At 45.6% G+C, this 23,504-nt stretch overlaps 1 protein-coding gene across 1 annotated transcript; it reads right to left on the bottom strand.

The window, feature by feature from the left end:
* Nucleotides 1–11,835: 11,835 nt before the first annotated feature.
* LOC124018635 (nucleus accumbens-associated protein 1-like) lies at nucleotides 11,836–21,024 on the bottom strand (the record flags this gene model as incomplete). Its single annotated transcript, XM_046333974.1, has 8 exons — nucleotides 11,836–13,847; nucleotides 14,006–14,103; nucleotides 14,200–14,371; nucleotides 14,623–14,742; nucleotides 18,620–19,031; nucleotides 19,599–19,811; nucleotides 20,398–20,640; nucleotides 20,911–21,024. Coding segments are annotated over 8 exons (1,695 nt in total), but the record flags the coding sequence as incomplete, so codon positions are not given.
* Nucleotides 21,025–23,504: the final 2,480 nt, after the last annotated feature.

Raw genomic sequence — 23,504 nt, 5'->3', positions numbered from 1 at the left:
ATAACTTTCACAAAGCATCCCACTTCTCCACAGCCAATACCTTGACTGTATTCTATTCATTCCAGGTCAATATGAGACTTGAGCTATTTTTATTGTTCTGGTCTGTCTGTACCTGAACTAACTGTACTGTAGCCTTAACGTCTCCTGGGTCGTATTCATTAGGGCGCACCGTAGAGAAACGTTTTGCAACGGGGGGAAGAGAAAAAAAACATGAGTGTCTCTTATTAGACAAGTTCATGCAGTCCCTCCCCGTTTTCAGTCCGTTCTGAACACGACCCCGGTACTTATGAGGTTAGTAACGGTCTGAGGCTATGACTGACGGCATAGGAGGTAAACTGTATCTGTGTAGTTGTAAACACACATTAAACAGAACACTATCAGTGAGCAGCCATGCCGTGTGTGTGTGTGTATCTCTGGTGCGTCAGGGTCCTTATAAGGAGCGGTAATACTAGTAAATGTACCTCTGAAATAGACATTTAGAAGATTGCTGTCAGTCAGCGGTTGCAGAGAAAAGCACAGATTAGAGCCAGACCTGGGATCAAATACTTCATCTGGGATTGATTGAGCACGCCTGGCTTAGTGGACCCAATAGAATGGTCCTAAAACGGCATACACGGCCCATCAGACTCTCCAGGAGGGATAGAGCTCCAAAGTATTTTAAAGATTTAAAATACTTGAACCCAGGTCTGATTTTAACTGCAATGAAACATACAAGGATTGACAGGCTACAATGCAAGCAGAAATGGCCTTGTCCCTTACCACTGGTCTAAGGTCAGATCTTTCTTTATCCCCATCATGTTTAGAATTAGGATTGGTAATAGGGTAATCTGGTTGTAGAGCTGTGGTAAAGGGGTTACCTTGGACCTATAGCCTGCCATGCAGAGGGGGCCAGTTGGGAGGGAGGGGGGCTACTATAGTAATAGAATGGCGTCCCCTCTCCTCCCTCTGCAGAGAAGAGATGTACAGTCTGGTCACTAGGACCCAGGGTGTTACATGACCACGTGACCTGACCAGGGGGATAACCTCCCTACGCGTTGGTTGGTTGGTTGGGCACCACCCCCCAGAACCTGCCGGGGGGGGGGGGGGGGGTACAGCAACAACAAATGAAAACCAAATAAAAATACAAAATGAAAAGGAATAATAAAAAAATACAGAAATAAAGGAAACTACAAAAAAATCATCTTCACAAAGAGTTGATCCCCCCCATTCATCCCCACACTGATTCATCCCCACACCGATTCATTAGTAGACAGTGTAGCAAATCATATCGCAATGAAGAAAAACTAGAGCTTCCTATTGGACAAATTCGAGTAGTCCCCTCCACGCTTGTTTTCCACCGTTTGGTGCCTAATGAACACAACCCTGGATCCATGGAAATAGAGGTTCCAAGTCCGTTCCAACCCCCTCAAACTCAACTCTGGACCTCGAAGCCAGTTTCCACTGAATGTTTTCATTGTTCCCATCTAAAACCAGGGACTGACTTAGACCTGGGACACCAGGTGTGTGCAATTAATTATTAGGTGGAACACGTAGGGTAAGAGTTGAGTACGCCTGCTAAACCCATGATGCAATCATCGACTTGAATGGAGAGGTCCGTTCTATAGATTCTATTTCTATGCCTGGATCCCACTTTTGCCACCAAATACCACTCCACAGACCGTTGTAGAGGGACTAAATAGAGAGCGTGTTGACAAGGTGCCGAGGCTTTGGCTAGCGGTCTCTACTATACCGGACCGTTAGCGCTCACCCAAAGGTGCTTCAGTAAAGATTATTTCACCCTCTCTATTTCCCTTTTATTTGTCTGTGGTGCCGAGTGGAACCAGGTAGCGACAAGAAACAACCCAGTGAGCACAAGACATTGAAATGGCGTATTGTCAACGTCTTGGGAAGACAGACGGGTAGATACATGGACATGACAAAGACAGGAAGCGATGTATTCCTGTCAGGATACAGGCTATGAATGAGTAGTAACTTGGGGCTGTGTACAGGCTCCAGCAGAGCTCACGTTAGCTATGGGGATCAACGGACTAAATATTTGGTCTCAAACACAATGGGGACTTCATCCCCAAAGCAAATACTGACAGGTCTTTTTGAATGTAGAATTAATGAATACAAGACAAGTCGAGACAGAAAGCAAAGCTCAACCACTGTCTCACTGACGTAACATTACGCTGCCCTCTATCGGTAGGATGATGGTAATGCCAGGCAGCGCAAGAAGCCCCCCCTCCCGAGTTGGAGTACCAACACCAGACACCAGGTGGGCGAGCACCTTATGAGCATCACAATCCAGCCAACATTTCCCGGGCTGGGACAGTTGTCATTCTATACCATTTAGCAGATGCTTTTATCCAAAGCCATTTACAGTCACGCGTGCAGACATTTTACGTATGGGTGGTCCCGGGAATTGAACCCACTATCCTGGCGTTGCAAGCGCCGTGCTCTAACAACTGAGCTGGACCACATGAGACGAGAGCCAAGCATGGTCAAGTGAAGGCGGAAGCTAATTTAACTTCCAGGGAATTCTGGATTTCAAAGAAATGTACAAGAACATAAAAGACTATGTCTGATGGATATTCTAAATATTCCTAGTAAGGAATTGAAGAGTTATAGTCCCTTAGGAGAGACTGACATACCAGCTAGTGGTGCTTCCACAGTCCCATCATCCACCGGTCTGTAAACCAACCAACCCTGTCTCCCTCCCTCCCAAAAGTACACAATGCAGTTTCAGTACGGTGTTCCCCCTTCTCGTGTCCAGCATCAAAACGGCCCCCTCCCCTTCATTACAGCACAATGCAAAAATATGTGGATCTCTTTCTCTAGCTATTTTACACTTTCAGAGTTCAACTTCCTCTTAATGACAGAACACTTGGCAAGTTTCTAAAACGTGTTAATGTTTGAATTAGTAATCAGGACCTAAAACACTACATAGGACATAGCTTCTCTTAGCAACACTAGTATTTACATTGAAATGACATTTCAACTTACTCTGCCGATTGTCTGTAGAGTTGGTCCTTATGCAGGGGGGAAATGAAGCAAGAAACATTTAGTAGAACATAACTTAAACCCTGTCCAAACGTGGGTCTTTCGTCCCACTTCCTCTCTGCTTACCTCGCGTCAAAATAAACGTCTGGCACATGCGCCATACCTGCACAAGAAAGCAAGAACTTGTGAGGGACTTTTATTTTGACATGAGATAAACAGAGAGGAACTGAAGTCCCGGAGGAACTGCATGGGGTCTACAAACAGACCTTGAATTATACGTTCCATTCTATGTTCTTTCTCCATTTCTCCCCTGCATAAAGACCAACCCTACAGACAAAGTTGAAATTTGACTTAACTTCTGGCTTCCGGTGGACTACTCCGTTTTTTGCAAGCTAATTCCTAGCAAGGATATTGTGTGAATACTAGCGTTGGTAAAAGCAGCTATACAGTACACATTTAAATCTGTAGAAATAAAAACATTGGTAAATATCGACAGAAAAACAGCAACGTAATAATAACATTTCCTACAAAGCTCTTTTCTAAAATATGGTCTCTAGTATTTTTGAAATGTAATTTCTGGCCCAGCGAAACAACTTCCAACCGCATTTAGAAATGGTGTGTTTGGCCAGCGTTTCTACAGGATTCATCACTCACTCCTCCTCCCTTTCCTCGTCCTCCTGTCCCTTCTCTCAGTAGCATTTAGAAATGGTGTGTTTGGCCAGCGTTTCTACAGGATTCATCACTCACTCCTCCTCCCTTTCCTCGTCCTCCTGTCCCTTCTCTCAGTAGCATTTAGAAATGGTGTGTTTGGCCAGCGTTTCTACAGGATTCATCACTCACTCCTCCTCCCTTTCCTCGTCCTCCTGTCCCTTCTCTCAGTAGCATTTAGAAATGGTGTGTTTGGCCAGCGTTTCTACAGGATTCATCACTCACTCCTCCTCCCTTTCCTCGTCCTCCTGTCCCTTCTCTCAGTAGCATTGGACTTGATAAAAGTATTAACATTTAAAAAGACACATGGCTTGTATCCCAAATGGCACCCTATTCCTTATTTAGTGCACTACTTTTGACCAGGGTCCATAGGGCTCTGGTCAAAAGTAGTGCAATATTTTTTAGGGAATAGGGTGCCATTTGGAACGTAGACTTGATTTCCAGGCTAGGAGGCCAGGGGTGTCTGTGGTAACATACCAAAATGGCACCCTATTCCCAATTTAGTGCACTACTTTTGGCCAGAGTCCTATGGGATGCCATATAGTCAAAAGTAGTACAGGTAATAGGGTATTGATTTCAGCTCTGCTATAATGAAACAGTCTGGATTTCCAGGCTGTCTGCCTGACGACTCACTACATACTTCAGTCAGACAGCCAGCGTTGAAGTCGGTTGTGGTGACGTCACAATGAGGGGTGTTGTGCAAAACAAAAGTCATTACCGATTGGAGCATCTCGAACCAATGACACATTTTGAAAACGCAGCTTTGCCCACGTGTGTTCTGGCTCTGGCCCAACCCATGGCTTTCTGGGACCAATCACAACTGTTTGAATGTGTTTGCGTTCTAGAAATCGTCAGATCCATGTTGTAGCGTTTGGCTGGAGCAAGCAGTCTGGGTAGGCAGGAAAAGGCTACGTCACCCCGCCCCTTACATTAAGAAACAACTAAATATTTATCTTTGTTGCAAAAAGGCCATGGGACGAGGATCTTCTCCCTCTCAGTTGTCTTGACTGCAGTTAAGTACCAGAGGCCTCTGCCACAATGCCTCCTACGTCCTCAGACTCTAAACAAGCAGGAAGAAAGCACCCCCCCCCCCTCCCTCCATCCGTAAGAGGTAGGGTAACAACCATGTATCTAGGAATGTATAGAATAGCACCCCCCCCTCCTCTTCCCTCCATCCGTAAGAGGTAGGGTAACAACCATGTATCTAGGAACGTATAGAATAGCACCCCCTCCTCTTCCCTCCATCCGTAAGAGGTAGGGTAACAACCATGTATCTAGGAACATATAGAATAGCACCCCCCCCCTCCTCTTCCCTCCATCCGTAAGAGGTAGGGTAACAACCATGTATCTAGGAACATATAGAATAGCACCCCCCCTCCTCTTCCCTCCATCCATAAGAGGTAGGGTAACAACCATGTATCTAGGAACATATAGAATAGCACCACTCTCTCTCTCCTTCCCTCCATCCATAAGAGGTAGGGTAACAACCATGTATCTAGGAACATATAGAATAGCACCACTCTCTCTCTCCTTCCCTCCATCCGTAAGAGGTAGGGTAACAACCATGTATCTAGGAACATATAGAATAGCACCACTCTCTCTCTCCTTCCCTCCATCCGTAAGAGGTAGGGTAACAACCATGTATCTAGGAATGTATAGAATAGCACCCCCCCTCCTCTTCCCTCCATCCGTAAGAGGTAGGGTAACAACCATGTATCTAGGAACATATAGAATAGCACCCCCCCCCTCCTCTTCCCTCCATCCGTAAGAGGTAGGGTAACAACCATGTATCTAGGAACATATAGAATAGCACCACTCTCTCTCTCCTTCCCTCCATCCGTAAGAGGTAGGGTAACAACCATGTATCTAGGAACATATAGAATAGCACCCCCCCCTCCTCTTCCCTCCATCCATAAGAGGTAGGGTAACAACCATGTATCTAGGAACATATAGAATAGCACCCCCCCCCCTCCTCTTCCCTCCATCCATAAGAGGTAGGGTAACAACCATGTATCTAGGAACATATAGAATAGCACCACTCTCTCTCTCCTTCCCTCCATCCATAAGAGGTAGGGTAACAACCATGTATCTAGGAACATATAGAATAGCACCACTCTCTCTCTCCTTCCCTCCATCCATAGAGGTAGGGTAACAACCATGTATCTAGGAACATATAGAATAGCACCACTCTCTCTCTCCTTCCCTCCATCCAAAGAGGTAGGGTAACAACCATGTATCTAGGAACATATAGAATAGCACCACTCTCTCTCCTTCCCTCCATCCGTAAGAGGTAGGGTAACAACCATGTATCTAGGAACATATAGAATAGCACCACTCTCTCTCCTTCCCTCCATCCGTAAGAGGTAGGGTAACAACCATGTATCTAGGAACATATAGAATAGCACCCCCCCCCTCCTCTTCCCTCCATCCATAAGAGGTAGGGTAACAACCATGTATCTAGGAACATATAGAATAGCACCACTCTCTCTCCTTCCCTCCATCCGTAAGAGGTAGGGTAACAACCATGTATCTAGGAACATATAGAATAGCACCACTCTCTCTCCTTCCCTCCATCCGTAAGAGGTAGGGTAACAACCATGTATCTAGGAACATATAGAATAGCACCCCCCCTCCTCTTCCCTCCATCCGTAAGTGGTAGGGTAACAACCATGTATCTAGGAACGTATAGAATAGCACCCCCCCCTCCTCTTCCCTCCATCCGTAAGTGGTAGGGTAACAACCATGTATCTAGGAACGTATAGAATAGCACCACTCTCTCTCTCCTTCCCTCCATCCGTAAGAGGTAGGGTAACAACCATGTATCTAGGAACATATAGAATAGCACCCCCCCCTCCTCTTCCCTCCATCCGTAAGAGGTAGGGTAACAACCATGTATCTAGGAACATATAGAATAGCACCACTCTCTCTCTCCTTCCCTCCATCCGTAAGAGGTAGGGTAACAACCATGTATCTAGGAACATATAGAATAGCACCACTCTCTCTCTCCCTCCCTCCCATCTTCCCGCTCAAGTCTAGGGATTTCACATAAAAATAAAGTCAGTTAACTTGGAATAACAACAATCTTATTAGTATAAACATCTAAAATGGACTGTGTCTCTCTGTATTAACATTTAGATAGAGAGACCACCGACCACCGACAGGGAAATGTATACCACCGTCTTCAACATCATCCTAGTCTTAGTCATCACTGCACTTTTATTAACAGACCCATTGTCAGCCTGCAGTCTCCTGAAGGGAATGGACGCCTGGTTGGTTGGTTAGACACATGCATTGTCAGCCTGCAGTCTCCTGAAGGGAATGGAGGCCTGGTTGGTTGGTTAGACACATGCATTGTCAGCCTGCAGTCTCCTGAAGGGAATGGACGCCTGGTTGGTTGGTTAGACACATGCATTGTCAGCCTGCAGTCTCCTGAAGGGAATGGACGCCTGGTTGGTTGGTTAGACACATGCATTGTCAGCCTGCAGTCTCCTGAAGGGAATGGACGCCTGGTTGGTTGGTTAGACACATGCATTGTCAGCCTGCAGTCTCCTGAAGGGAATGGACGCCTGGTTGGTTGGTTAGACACATGCATTGTCAGCCTGCAGTCTCCTGAAGGGAATGGACGCCTGGTTGGTTAGACACATGCATTGTCAGCCTGCAGTCTCCTGAAGGGAATGGACGCCTGGTTGGTTGGTTAGACACATGCATTGTCAGCCTGCAGTCTCCTGAAGGGAATGGACGCCTGGTTGGTTAGACACATGCATTGTCAGCCTGCAGTCTCCTGAAGGGAATGGACGCCTGGTTGGTTGGTTAGACACATGCATTGCCGATGCAGAGACATATATACAGTACCAGGCAAACGTTTGGACACACCTACTCATTCAAGAGTTTACTTCAAGATGGTTGGAAAAGCATTCCAGGTGAAGCTGGTTGAGGGGAATGCCAAGAGTGTGCCTAACTGTCATCAAGGCAAAAGGTGGCTATTTTAAAAATCTCAAATATATATTTGATTTGTTTAATACTTGTCTGGTTACTACATGATTCCATGTGTTATTTCATAGTTATGATTTCTTCACTATCATTCTACAAATAAGGAAAGGCCCTGGAATGAGTAGGAGTCCAAACTTTTGACTGGTACTGTATACATACACACACACACACACACACACACACACACACACACACACACACACACACACACACACACACACACACACACACACACACACACACACACACACACACACAAGAAAGGACACACCTGGACCGACACACACACCAAGTCATCCTATCAGGCAGTCCCATCTGTTGTTTAGACAGTTACCACGCCAAACAGCCCCCTCCTCCTGCCAAACAAACATTCACTCTTACACACGAGTCATTCACATACACAACACGGCCGCCATTTTCAGACATTTAGCTTCCATCCTAAACGGCACCCTATTCCCTACATTGGCTCTGTCCCAAAGGGAGTAGTGCACTTAGATCTGGGTCATAAAGTGGAGGCTGAATTGAATCAGAATAAAGTGAAGCAGTGAAGCTGAATGAGATCAGGACTCTGAATGGGGTTGAATGGTTTGTTTAGTGAACGGTTTGATGCTGTCCCCTCCCTCCCCTATGAACCAGCCAGTGTTCATCTATATTCATTTAGCAGAGGTGGCCCACCACTCCTACATTGCCACAGAGGCTAAATGATTACCTTATTTTTAAAAATTATATATATATATATATATATATATATATATATATATATATATATTCCTGCAAGACATGCTTTTAAATGGACAGTTGTTGGCTCAATGACTGGAAGTCTATGGGAACAGTTAGCATGTCATTGTGCTAATGCTAGTAGCAATGCTGTGTGTCTCTCTCTATAGGCTTCCTTCCTCTCCAGACTGTAGTACTGTATGTCTCTCCTACTGAGTCAGACACAAACAAACAGTCTCCTCTCATTCTCTACCGCCGCACATACCACACACACACACTGCTGGCAGAGCCGCGTACCCAAACCACCCACACACACCAACAGGACATGCGCATTCGCCACTCCAAAACCCAGACACACACACACGTATGCAACACATAGAACCAGACTCACTCACCCTGGCACAGACATGCGCATTCCCCACACACACACACACACACACACACACACACACACACACACACACTCCGTCTTCCAGTCAAAGGCGTTAGCGTGAAGAGTAGAACTTAACATGCATGACTCCATATATGGCAGCAGAGAGAAATAGGGAGAAACTGCACACACACACCAGCATGGCTTTATACAGAGCCAACCAAGCATCCCATCCTCCCTCCCTCCCTCTCCCTCCCAGAGACAGACCTCTCCCCCTCCCAGAGACAGACTGTCCTCCCCCTCCCAGAGACAGACTGTCCTCCCCCTCCCAGAGACAGACTGTCCTCCCCCTCCCAGAGACAGACTGTCCTCCCCCCTCCCAGAGACAGACTGTCCCCCCTCCCAGAGACAGACTGTCCTCCTCCCTCCCAGAGACAGACTGTCCTCCTCCCTCCCCAGAGTCCTCCCCCTCCCAGAGTCAGACTGTCCTCCTCCCTCACTGTCCCCCTCCCAGAGTCAGACTGTCCTCCCCCCTCCCAGAGACAGACTGTCCTCCCCCTCCCCCCTCCCAGAGACAGACTGTCCTCCCCCTCCCAGAGACAGACTGTCCTCCTCCCTCCCAGAGACAGACTGTCCTCCCCCTCCCAGAGACAGACTGTCCTCCCCCCCTCCCAGAGACAGACTGTCCTCCTCCCTCCCAGAGTCAGACTGTCCTCCTCCCCCTCCCAGAGTCAGACTGTCCCTCCTCCCAGAGACAGACCCTCCCAGAGACAGACTGTCCTCCTCCCTCCCAGAGACAGACTGTCCTCCCCTCCCCAGAGACAGACTGTCCTCCCTGTCAGACTCCTCCCCCTCCCAGAGACAGACTGTCCTCCCCCTCCCAGAGACAGACTGTCCTCCTCCCAGAGACAGACTGTCCTCCTCCCTCCCAGAGACAGACTGTCCTCCTCCTCCTCCTCCCTCCCAGAGACAGACTGTCCTCCTCCCTCCCAGAGACAGACTGTCCTCCCCTCCCAGAGTCAGACTCCCTCCCAGAGACAGACTGTCCTCCCCCCTCCCAGAGACAGACTGTCCTCCCCCTCCCAGAGACAGACTGTCCTCCCCCTCCCAGAGACAGAGAGACAGACTGTCCTCCCCCCTCCCAGAGACAGACTGTCCTCCCTCCTCCTCCCCCTCCCAGAGACAGACTGTCCTCCCCCCTCCCAGAGACAGACTGTCCTCCTCCCTCCCAGAGACAGACTGTCCTCCCCCTCCCAGAGTCAGACAGTCTGTCCTCCCTCCCAGAGACAGACTGTCCTCCTCCCTCCCAGAGACAGACTGTCCTCCTCCCTCCCAGAGACAGACTGTCCTTCCCTCCCAGAGACAGACTGTCAGACTCCTCCCTCCCAGAGTCAGACTGTCCTCCTCCCAGAGACAGACTCCCAGAGACAGACTGTCCTCCCCCTCCCAGAGACAGACTGTCCCAGAGACAGACCCCCTCCCCAGACTGTCCTCCCCCTCCCAGAGACAGACTGTCCTCCCCCCTCCCAGAGACAGACTGTCCTCCTCCCTCCCAGAGACAGACTGTCCTCCTCTCTGTCTCTCTGTTCAGCCACTCACTCTTTTTTTCCTTTAAGGCAGCGCTTGACAAATGAATTTAAAAAGTGCAAATTTCTCATCCTACTCACTTCTACTCACTTCTCTCTTTCTCTCTGTCAGTGATAGAACTTGGTGAAGTCCCCAAGGATCATACCATGTGGTTAACAAAAGGAGGGATGGGCTCCAGACCTCCCCGCCACCCACCCGTCCAGGCCAAATGGAAGCTCTAGTAGTGCCTGCCCGTTACACTTAAAACCTGGGCTCTTCTTTGACAGTTAGCCTTTTTATAGAAACACTCTAAAACCTCAATATATATAAAAAATAAAAATAAACCTACAAACGTAAACAACATATGGCCCGTTTTAAAAGCCAGGCCTAAAAGCAGACAGATAACTCTGATCTAAAAACCAAAACAACGGTAGTTTCCAGATATAAAAACAACTCGAAGGCTTTCTTTTGGTTGGTTGGTTGGTTGAAAGGGGGAGTTACGATGACAATGTTAAGCCTATATTTTACCCAGGTTTATTTTAGAGTTGTTTGTTCTACACTCGGTCTGTTTAGGTTCACAGTCAGAGTGTGGGGGAAGTGTTACGATTGATTAACCCTCAACTCCAAAGCAGTGTGCGTGTGTGCTTTAGTGTGTGTGTGTGTTTTAGTGTGCGTGTGTTTTAGTGTGCGCGTGTGTTTTAGTGTGCGTGTTTTAGTGTGTGTGTGTATTTTAGTGTGTGTGTTTCTACCCCAAACACACAGCAGATCACCACAGTAACAGTGCAGTGACACAACAGACCAAGCCTGACAATCACAACAGAGCCCCCCTCCTTATGGAACACCAACTGCATTACAAGGTGCCAGTCTGTTTCTACTCCCTTGTCAACTCCTTATGGAATTGTCACGAGTTACAAGGTGGCGGCAAGATCCTACCAACAGACCTGGGACCAGGCCATCACTAACAACTGTGTCTATAGCACTAGCACAAGATCCTACCAACAGACCTGGGACCAGGCCATCACTAACAACTGTGTCTATAGCACTAGCCTGTCTACGCTCACTTCTGTTCCGAGCACAGATCTAGGATCAGCTTGCCCTCCCCAAACCTTGACAACTAGCGGTAAAACACAAACATGACCATAGATCAGCGTTTAGGGGCAACGGGTCCTTCCTCCTTGACACGCCATGATTCTACTGTATGATGGGATACTGGCGGTGGGGTCATTGGCTCCCTACTGGTACTGTGATAGATGAGAACTGCCACAGTCATCGTTCATCCAATCACTGATGAGCTGTAGCTAGAATGACAGTTGGTCGTTATTCATGGCTTGTCAAGGTCCATCTCCTCTCTGTAGTTTCTCACAAGGTGTGTTCAACAGAGCTTCACAGGGATGTTTATAGGCTGGCAGTGTGCTGCGGCTGGATCAGTCTGGGTGCACCGGAGTGTGTGTGTGTGTGTGTGTGTGTGTGTGTGTGTGTGTGTGTGTGTGTGTGTGTGTGTGTGTGTGTGTGTGTGTGTGTGTGTGTGTGTGTGTGAGAGAGAGAGATGGATGGATGAACGAGTCAGCCAAGCCTGTGTGAACACACTCCGTCTGGGTTCTCACTCTCTGCCACATGTGACAACACACACTTCTGTCACCATCCACACACTGACATGCATAGTGTGTGTGTGGCGTATTACTTTAATTGGCACCATTGTGTCCGCCCAGGATGTATAGGGATTAGTCCTCTAGGGTACTTTAATCCGTGTGTGTGTGTCTGTGTGTGTGTGTGTGTGTGTGTCATGAATGCCTCTTAGCAGGATACACCAACCCTCCCTCAGTCCATAACGAAACCAAATACAGAATGGGTCCACCCTGTGTACACTACACAGTACACACATCTAACATAATGCCCCTACACCCTAGCCCCTACACCCTAGCCCCTACACCCTAGCCCACAGCTTCAAGCTTGGTCAAATGGAGACGATTCTAGTATTTGGATAAGACTTGTATTATAGTATTATAGTGCAAGACAAGTACATTATTCAGTTATTACTTGCTTAATAGTGAGAGACAACAAATATGTCACTTTCCTTCGAAATGTGAATATGGGCGTGAGCTGACATGATTTTAAAACGGTCCCTTACTCCTCCCTCTCTCTCCCTCTACACAGAATTCAGTAGACGTATAGGAAATCATACTGCATCATCAACATGAATACGAGATCAGAGCAACTTCTTCCTCATCCAGTCACCAACTGTTCAACCATCTTTCAGTAACACATCTCTGCTTTTCAGGGATTCTTGGCAACAAGTCAAATGTCGCACACGCAAAGAGAAAAAAACTATGATAAGAGAGTCACAAATGAAAAGTGAAAAAGTAGGAATGAAAACTGCCCTCTAAATGGTCACTTTCAGGGTCAAGGAGGGTGGGGGGGGGGGGTTAGGGGGGTGGTCCAAAAGTCCTGCCAATATACAGAATACATACACCTACTTCAACCATTAAGCCTTTACGTACCCCCCCCCCCCCACAAATATCAACCCCTCCCCATAAAATAGCCTTCAGTTGGACTTCCAGAGTCTCTATATAAGCTGATGAATACAATCTAATCAAATCAATCCATTACAATCTACTGTCCACAGACAATACATACAGGTGACTTGACAACGCTTCACGACCGATACATTCATTATCAAAACAGTGTTATTAGACCGTCAAGTGGAGACCCCCCCCCCCTCCTCCCTCCCATTACTACCCCATTCAAATCCGACCACCATCCAACCCAAAAGGCCCCCCCTCCTAGGGAATGTGTTTCAGCGATATGGAAAGGAGAAAGGACCTTCGCCAACCAGAAAACAAACATTAAAACAAACATTAAAACAAGAAAAGATTCTACAATGGGATCAGGGAATATTTCTAGGTTAACCCCCCCCTTACATGACAAACCTCTTTCTTTCTACACCTCTATCCCTCCATCTCTCTCCCGCCCAAAAGGGGGCAGACACTATGTACATGGGTCTGGGACGGCGAGAGAGAGAGAACAAGGGATGTAACAGATGGATATAATAAATGAAATTCCAAGTATTGAGGGAAGAGATTAAAATATGGAAAAGTGACATTAAAAAACAACCTAAAACTGGGGGAGGAAGTATCTCCGGGAGCAATGATCAAAGACCATCGACCAATAAGATCACAATAAGCCCACTCACTTTAAAACAAAGTGCTGCCGTCTCCGCCCACAACGCCTTGTAACCCCTCCCCCGAAGAAGGTCCCGCATCGCTATTGGCTGCTGCCGCCGCCTCTTCTGCCAGGGAGTTGGGGTCGAACCCATGCTCCGCCCCCAGGGCGTCGGCCTCCATCTTGATGGCGTCTGATTGGAGGAAAGCGGAGTAGGCGTCACCCTCGGCCATGAGGAGCTTGAGCTTCGGGATCCAGGACTTCCTGACGACCCGGCGGGCATTAGTGCACATGTCAGCCGCGATGGCGTTCATCTCGCTCTCCTTGAAGCTCGGCGCAAAGTTTTGGCAGTAAACTGTTGAGGGGAGAGAGACAGTTAGGTGCTGCGGACAACATATGGAATGATGTGAAGAAACGCAGGTATATGACGACAACACGGTGCAGCACTGAGTGTGTGAGGCTTGTCCGGTGTGTGTGAAAGCAGAGCTGTGCACTGGAGTGTGCGACACTCACACTTGACGGCGTGCAGTACTCTGCTGTCCAGGGGCTTGCGGCTGGGGTCGTTTGTAGAAGAGCGGATCCCCGTCCCACAGCTGTTCGCTAGAGTACTCCTGAGAGGGGAAATATATACACAGTATAATTGACTGTATGTCTTCACAAACAGATATTGTTTCCAACGGTCAAACAAACACACACCCTCCCCTCACCTGTCGAAGAAAGAGGCCAGCAGCCTCCTCAGTAGGACCTTGTGCCGCGTGCCGGCGCTGACGTGACAGTTCATGAGTTGGGCGCGGGAGATGAACACGGAGGTACCCGTCACCAGCTCCAGCCTCTCTGCAGGGTCCCCCTCCTCGTACAGCCGTGGGTGGCACCGGTTACCTACACCAACCAATCAATCCATTCAAATGTATTAAAGACTTTTTCACCTCAGCTGCAGGTGATGGTTGTCAATCAATTCATAAAATCAATCAATACAATAAGGGTTTTTACAGTAACAGGAGCCTGGTCTAAACACAGGTGGCAGCCAGCAATTGCCTATGAATAAATGAATGACTGAACTCAGAATGTCAACATGTCTAGAGTTGCCTAAGACTATAATATTACAAACTAAATGAAGTCTGTGTGTGTACCTATCTGGTTGATGAGTTCGGCAGGTAGCGAAGCCAGATCCTGGCGTAGCCTCACCCCCCTGCCGCCCCGGGTCTCGGCCGTGAGGTGCTCCGGTAGGGACTCCACGCGCTCGCCCGCTACTGGGGTGGTACAGAGGGGGGCACACGTTACACATGAATACACACAGCAACATCAAACACGCGGCTACATTAACACACCTATACGCTGAACAAAAATAGAAAACGCAACATGTAAAGTGTCGGTGCCATGTTTCAGGAGCTGAAATAAAAGATCACAGAAATTTTCCAGAAACAAAAAAAATAAAATCTCTCAAATTTTGTTTAAAAAAATTATTTATATCCTTGTTAGTGAGCCTTTCTCCTTTTCCAAGATAACAGTCAGGTGGATGAATTGTGGCATATCAAGAAGCTGATTAAACAGCATCAGTACACAGTTGCACCTTGTGCTGGGGACAATAAAAGTCCACTAAAATGTGAAGTTGTGTCACACAACAGTGCCATAGATGTCTCAAGTTGAGGGAGCATGACAGGCATGCTGACTGCAGGAATGTCCACCAGAGCTGTTGCCAGAGACTTTAATGTTCATTTCTCTAAGCTGCTTCCAACATCATATTAGAGAATTTGCCAGTATGTCCAACCGACCTCACAACCGCCGACGTTGTGTGGGCGAGCGGTTTGCTGATGTCAACATTGTGAACAGAGTGCCCCATGGTTCTGGTATCGGCAGGAATAAGCTACAGACACAATTGCATTTTATTGATTGGTAATTTGAATGCACAAAAGTACCGTGACGAGATCCTGAGACCCATTGTGAGGCCCGTTTAATTTGAGGTTTCTGTGACCAACAGATGCATATCTGTATTCCTAGTCATGTGAAATCCATAGAATAGGAGTTCATTTATTTACTTCAAATGGTCTGATTTCCAAGCCTCATTGACCCTGCTTTGTAGTATATATACAGTTAAAGTCAGAAGTTTACATACACTTAGGTTGACTGTGCCTTCAAAACAGCTTGGAAAATTCCAGAAAATGATGTCATGGCTTTAGAAGTTCCTGATAGGCTAATTGACATAATTTGCATCAATTGAAGGTGTACTTCAAGGCCTACCTTCAAACTCAGTGCCTCTTTGCTTGACATCATGGGAAAATCAAAAGAATTCAGCAAAGACCTGAGAATTGTTTTTGTAAATCTCCACAAGTCTGATTCATCCTTGGGAGCAATTTCCAAACACCTGAAGATACCACATTCATCTGTCCAAACAATAGTACACAAGTATAAACATCATGGGACCACACAGCCGTGATCCCGCTCAGGAAGGAGACGCGTTCTGTCTCTTAGAGATGAATGTACTTTGGTGCGAAAAGTGCAAATCAATCCCAGAACAACAGCAAAGGACCTTGTGAAGATGCTGGAGGAAACAGGAACAAAAGTATCTATATCCACTGTCAAACAAGTCCAATATCGACATAACCTGAAAGACCGCTCGGCAAGGAAGAAGCCACTGCTCCAAAACCGCCATTAAAAAAGCCAGACTATGGTTTGCTACTGCACATGGGGACATGATCGGACTTTTTGTAGAAATGTCTGATGAAACAAAAACAGAGCTGTTTTGGCCATAATAACCATCGTTATGTTTGGAGGAAAAAGGGGGAGGCTTGCAAGCCAAAGAACACCATCCCAACTGTGAAGCACGGGGATGTCAGCATCATGTTGTGGGGGTGCTTTGCTGCAGGAGGGACTGGTGCACTTCACAAAATAAATGGCATCATGAGGAGAAAAATTATGTGGATATATTGAAGCAACATCTTAAGACATCAGTCAGGAAGTTCAAGCTTGGTCGCAAATGGGTCTTCCAAATGGACAATGACCCCAAGCATACTTCCAAAGTTGTGGCAAAATGGCTTAAGGACAACAAAGTCAATGTATTGGAGTGGCCATCAAAAGCCCTGACCTCAATCCTACAGAACATGTGTGGGCAGAACTGAAAAAGCTGATGATCCTAACTGATGTAAAACAGGGAATTTTTACTAGGATTAAATGTATTTGGCTAAGGTGTATGTAAATTTCCGAATTAAACTGTATGTATGTATGTATGTATGTATGTATGTATGTATGTATGTATGTATGTATGTATGTATGTATGTATGTATGTATGTATGTATGTATGTATGTATGTATGTATGTATGTATGTATGTATGTATCTTTCTGCTCTTTCAAAGACCTGACGTTCCAATGAAGATCGCATCCCCTCCCAGATAACAGATATATAATCTAGAACTATCTTGTTGCCATTATTTAACCAGGAAAGTCATTGAGAACACATTCTGTATTTCATTTCTGTCATTCCTTCACTATGACAAATAACCTATATCTTCTTTGCTTTCTCACATGAAGTGTAACTCAGTCAAATCTTTGAAATGGTTGCATGCTGCGTTTATATTTTTGCTCAGTGTACAAAACATTAGGAACACCTTCTCTTTCCATGACAGACTGACCAGGTGAATCCAGGTGAAAGCTGCAGTATGATCCCTTATCGAGGTCACCTATTAAATCCACTTCAACCAGTGTAGATGAAATGGAGGAGTGTGTGCCATTCAGAGGGTGAATGGCCAAGACAAAAGATTGAAGTGCTTTTGAACGGGGTCTGGTAGTAGAGGGTGCAACTCAATATTAGGAAGGTGTTCTTAATGTTTCGTACATTCAGCGTACAGCTGGCTCTAATGACATGCAGGTCTAGCTAACACTATCCTGCAACGGAGTGGGACAGAGGAGGAGAGGGTACAAGTCAAGACAGATACTCACACTTAAATATGCATCTATTAATATTCACATACCGACAACTAGCATTAAAGTACAGACATAAGCAAAGACACACACAAACAGAACATACAGCAGATAGCATCAGAGAGTGATGCTAATTCCCCATCCTCTTCCAAACCACGATTACAATCAGCTGCCTACTTGTTCCCTCTAATCTCGTCTCTTCCCTCATCTATCAGTCTATTGTTCTGACCTGAAGCACTCTTGCTCCCTCCCCCCTCGAGCTGGGAATTGCCAGGGACCTCACCATACAATATTATCACGCTACTTAGGTACCGATATGACACGTATGGCGGTTCTCACAAATCTACATGTCTTGCGATTTTATACGGAGGTTTTATTGTGAATTGATGTTCAAAATATATTGCTCACCATATGTCTGCTGCAGAGAGACAGGAGAGACCCATGAGAAAACCAGTTTTCATCAGTCATGGAAATAAAAGGGCTGTAAACACATTGGCTCACTATTTAAACAGGAGATGGAGGCCAAGCTATGGAATGAAAAATAACAGTTTTGGTGCAGGTACAGCCGGCTAACGCTACCTAGCAAATTAGTATATATTCACTACCGTTCAAAGGTTTGGGGTCACTTAGAAATGTCCTGGTTTTTGAAAGAAAAGCACATTTTTTTGTTGTTTAAAATAACATCAAATTGATCAGAAATACAGTGTAGACATTGTTGATGTTGTAAATGACTATTGTTTTTTATGGAATATCTACATAGGCGTACAGAGGCCCATTATCAGCAACCATCACTCCTGTGTTCCAGTGGCACGTTTTGTTAGCTAATCCATGTTTTATCATTTTAAAAGGCTAATTGATCATTAGAAATTCCATATCCAAATTCCATATCCAGATATTCCATAAAAGAATCTGCCGTTTCCAGCTACAATAGTCATTTACAACATTAACAATGTCTACACTGTATTTCTGATTCATTTTATGTTATTCTAAATGGACATTTTTTTGTGCTTTTCTTTCAAAAACAATGACATTTCTAAGTAACCCCAAACTTTTGAACGGTAGTGTGTGTATATATATATATATATATATTCACATATATATTTAAAAAAAATCAATACTTGGGAGTCAAATATTGGTATAATATCAGCCCCAAATAATATTGCGATAACTACGCTCCTCCAGACTCCTACCTCAAACCAACTCTCTCTCACCTGTGGCGCCCACATTGAGCATACTGTACATTGTGTACATGTTACAGATCTGCCTGTACTGCTCTTCAGCGCTGTCGTCGGTCACTTCCTCTTCCTCCTCGTCATCATGGTAACTAAGGGGCGAGTCGCTGGTGTACATGCTCAGCGTCCCCGGACTCGTTCCGTCCGGCGTCCCCACGCTGCTGCTGTTATGGTTACTGTTGTTGTTGTTATGGTTACTGTGGTTAACAACATTTCTGCCCGTTGCATCTTGGGAGTTGCAGTTGTTTGAGGAGGCGGAGGAGGAAGAGTAGCGGGCGGCTTTCCTGGACCCCCCTCCTCCTCCCGACCCCCTCCCCGTCACCGCGGTTGCCCCCTCCCACAGGCGCTTGGCGACAGGGCTGCACACCACCGAGTAGGAAGTGGCCTCCTGCTGAGAACGAGAGAAGAGATTAGCTACATAACATCTATTTAGTGTGTTGTCATCCGTTCATCATGTGAGGGGCAGCCAAACTCATGTGTATTTATACTTGAGCATTGAGTGTTTGTGTATTTCCTTGTACGGCACAGGAGACAAAGAGGTTCACAGCTTGCACCTTTGACCAGAGGGACATACTACCAAGCAGGATTAATGAGTTAGCTAGCTAACTTTTATTCAAAAAATAGAAATAACTATAGAATTTCTGGTTCACTAAGAAAGCTAAAATTGCTGAGTCAAATATACCATGTCCACTTCAAGCTTATCTTTCAAAAACATACATTTTAGAATATTTAGCCGAAAAGTTAGCCGCCTAACTCATTTATCCTGCTTTGTAGTACACCCCTCTGCTCTATGAAAGCCCTGACGGTCCACTGAAGACTGCATCCCCTCCCAGATAAGACATATAATCTAGAACATACTTTATTGTTTTACCTTTCTTTAACCAGGATAGTAATTGAGAACATTTAATGTCTATTCCTCCACTATGACAAATAACCTATAGATTTTTTCCCAACTCACCTGCTGTGGTGTGGGTTGTGGCGTAGTCCCGCTCTGCTCAGTCTTCACCCTCGACACCAGGGGGAGGGGTGTCAGGCAGGAGGCGGGCCTACATGCTGCCGTGGAAACCACCCCAGCCCCTCCCCCTGTGGTTTGAGTGACAGGGCTCTGGGGCTCGGAGGGCGGAGTCTCTTCTGCATGAAGACCCTGGGAGTCACAGCTAGGGGAGGAGACCTGGCGGAATAATATGCAAATGAAGAGGTAAATAAATCTGAAAACAATATGTAAAATATTTAAGAATATGTAAAGTGGGAACTGGAAATCTTTGACAAGGAAAACCTTGGTTTGCCTAATGCAGGGGTAGGCAACTAGATTTAACCGCGGGACACTTTTTGTTAGAGCGAATAGTCGGGGGGCCGGAAAATAATTATAATAATTTGTACACTGCAAATTGACCACAACAAAAAGAGATTATTTAAAAATAGCAATAATATCCTACCTTGACTTCATTGAGACATGATCACGTCTTTTTTGTGTGAAGGAATACTTGGTAACAGATTTCCTAAAATAAACTATGTTTAGCTGAATTCCTGGTGATTTTACAGTTTCTTTTTTTTATACCAAAAACTAAAATAATAAATAAATATTTACTCTATACTTTGGGGGGGGCAAAAGAAAACTCCTGTTGCCGACCCCTGGCCTAATGAAACAATCCACGTGTGCTGTCAGTTGCAGTCCAATTATCTCCCAACATCTACCTATGGTGATCATAGGAGTTGGCAAGAAAGCACAAACAGGTTGCTATGGTTACACTAGATACCTTGAGGAAGAACTCGGTGCCCTTCTCCATGATCTGCTGGATCTGCAGGAAGCCTGCGGTGTACATGAGGAGGAACTGGTCCCCTACGTTCATGCTGAGGCGGCCTGTGTAGCAGAAGGCCAGGATCTGCTGGAAGCTCTGGGGCTGGACGGCCGGGGGGAGCTCCACCACACTGCTCTTCCCCCCAGCGTTGAACAGGTCCCGGAAGTAGGAGCTACTGGCCGCCAGGACCGCCCGGTGCGCCTGGGGAGGAAGTAGTGAATAAATACACAGCACACAGGCTTCTTCTTAAACAAACTTGAGGTACGACCAGAGAATATTTCACCAGGTTTCTTTCACCTAATCAAACTATAGAACTGTTGATTCAGTCATTATCAGATCAATGTAGCCCAACAGTTAACTGTGTTTTGGATCAGCCGTCACCCTAACTTGAAGGATTGTCAGTGAGGTAAATAACAGTTAGATTGGTTCAGTTTACGCCAAAAAACAACATCGATGTTTATCAACTCCCACCTTGAAGGCGTGTCCCTTGACAACCACGGAGACGTCGCAGTAGAGCCCCTGGAGACGCTGCTCATTGAGACACTCCAACACGTTGTTGCCAAAGTTAGGGGGATCGCCATCTGTAGCAAGGAGAGAAATGTTATATTAGGTCTGAGCCATAACGCTCTAGCCCAGCACTACCGGGTCTATAACAAGGAGAGAAATGTTATATTAGGTCTTGTCTATGTCATGTAGGCTCCAAAGTTAGGGGTCGTCATCTGTTGCGTCTGAGGCATAACGCTCTAGCCCAGCACTACCGGGTCTATAACAAGGAGAGAAATGTTATATTAGGTCTTGTCTATGTCATGTAGGCTCCAAAGTTAGGGGTCGTCATCTGTTGCGTCTGAGGCATAACGCTCTAGCCCAGCACCACAGGGTCCAATAGCAGGGAGAGAAATGTTATATTAGGTCTTGTCTATGTCATGTAGGCTCCAAAGTTAGGGGTCGTCATCTGTTGCGTCTGAGGCATAACGCTCTAGCCCAGCACCACAGGGTCTATAACAAGGAGAGAAATGTTATATTAGGTCTTGTCTATGTCATGTAGGCTCCAAAGTTACCGGGGGTCGTCATCTGTTGCGTCTGAGGCATAACGCTATCAAGGAGAGAAATGTTATATTAGGTCCCAGCACCACAGGGTCCATTATAGCAGGGAGGAGAAATGTTATATTAGGTCTTGTCTATGTCATGTAGGCTCCAAAGTTAGGGGTCGTCATCTGTTTAGGTCTTGTCTGAGGCATAACGCTCTAGCCCAGCACCACAGGGTCCAATAGCAGGGAGAGAAATGTTATATTAGGTCTTGTCTATGTCATGTAGGCTCCAAAGTTAGGGGTCGTCATCTGTTGCGTCTGAGCCATAACGCTCTAGCCCAGCACCACAGGGTCCAATAGCAGGGAGAGAAATGTCATGTACGGTATATGTTATGGATCACTTCCTGTTTGTTGTTGTTTACTGGAGAGGCGAGAAAGGGGGAGGGGAGGGAGAAGGAAAAAGGGAGAGACTGGGATTGAAATAAGGAAAATGATGGGAGGGAGGGGGATAGACGGATGACTAATGCACCTTTAATAAGGAGCACTAGAAAGAGAACTCATTAAAAAAAATAGCCAAATAAGTTTGTCTCATTCATTTAAAATAAACATTTTCCAATTCTGCGGTGGGTAACTAGCTTTTGTCCTACTTCGTTGTTTTGTTTTTGAACCAGACAAGAGAAAAAGGCAGCAGAACTCCATTACATAATTATTCAGTTTTGTTTGGTTTGTTGCCATCCAGCCTTGATGTGTCAGATCACACGTAGAAGGAATAGCTGTCAAACTTGCCTCTCCACAAAGACCCTTAAAAAGTGTTCCATCCTTTTTGGAGACTTTGCATTGAAGAAGACAACCACAACTTTAACTGACTGGCGGCACATAAGACACCATGATACCTTTTCATTTAGATGATTTTTAGAGCACTAACTGTGTAATGAACCACATGTGACTGGGAATCAATGGAAAGGCCACGACCATGAGCCACTAGGCTAATAGAAAACACTCCGATGGGGATTAGGCCCATTTAATAGCAAGGTCAAGCAAAGCTCATTTCATCAACACTCATACGATTAAACAATGAACGGACCTATATGGTTGTCCTTAAAGGCAGCTTACTCAAGTGCCAACTGAAGGAAAATATCCCATGGAATAGCCTAAAAACAAATATTTTTTTTATTTCCTAGGACCGTGGCTAATTAAGATCTATGGCCTTGCTCTTTGCATACACATTTGTATCTGTGTAAGTTAATATACATGCAGTTCTCCATTAAAAACGATATAAACAGAGAAAGAATAACAATTTACCTATTGCCATTGCACAAGATAAGAGAGCACGCTTTCAACGTTTCAATAATTATTCTCACAACTAACAATTAAAACAGGTTGAACTTTATATTTAGCCTGGGACATTTCCTTGTCATCAAATTGAGAACATAATGCTTAATTTTGATTGGAGGAATGCAGAATAGAACCAATCAAAACGACCACCTAAACCCATCATCACATTAGGTTCCATTTCCTCTGGGGACACACCATCTAAGAACATAAAGGCAATTCATTTAACTGATTTGACCTCTAACCCTCTACCTACCAGTAACATTAAATGGCCACACGTCACCACCACACAATGTTTATGTCACATTATGTGAGGGTTGTCCCTAATATTACATCATCAGAATTAAATTCCATATTTTGCCATCTGAATTGAAGTTTTACATTAATGAAAGAAAAAACATGTATACTTCAATCAACCTCAACACACCCCCCCCCCCAGCCGTAACATTAGAAAACAACACACACCACAAAACGATTAGTCAGACATGATTATATTACAGGTTATTAAGAAACTAAATGTTATATTTTGCTGATGCCACCTTATTTTGTATTTTGTACAAGCATATAAGATCAATGAATAAGCGCACATTCAGCAATCAAATACGAATGTAAAACTATTTTTGATATAAATGATAGGCATGGCTGTAGCCAACAATCAATCAAATACTATGATATTCAATTTCCTGGTTTGGGAGGTGAAAGGGT

Source organism: Oncorhynchus gorbuscha, unplaced genomic scaffold (genome assembly GCF_021184085.1).
Source record: "Oncorhynchus gorbuscha isolate QuinsamMale2020 ecotype Even-year unplaced genomic scaffold, OgorEven_v1.0 Un_scaffold_552, whole genome shotgun sequence".
Classification (NCBI taxonomy): Eukaryota; Metazoa; Chordata; class Actinopteri; order Salmoniformes; family Salmonidae; genus Oncorhynchus; species Oncorhynchus gorbuscha.
The sequence above is the reverse complement of the archived record's forward strand: the minus strand, read 5'-3'. Positions and strand labels throughout refer to the sequence as shown.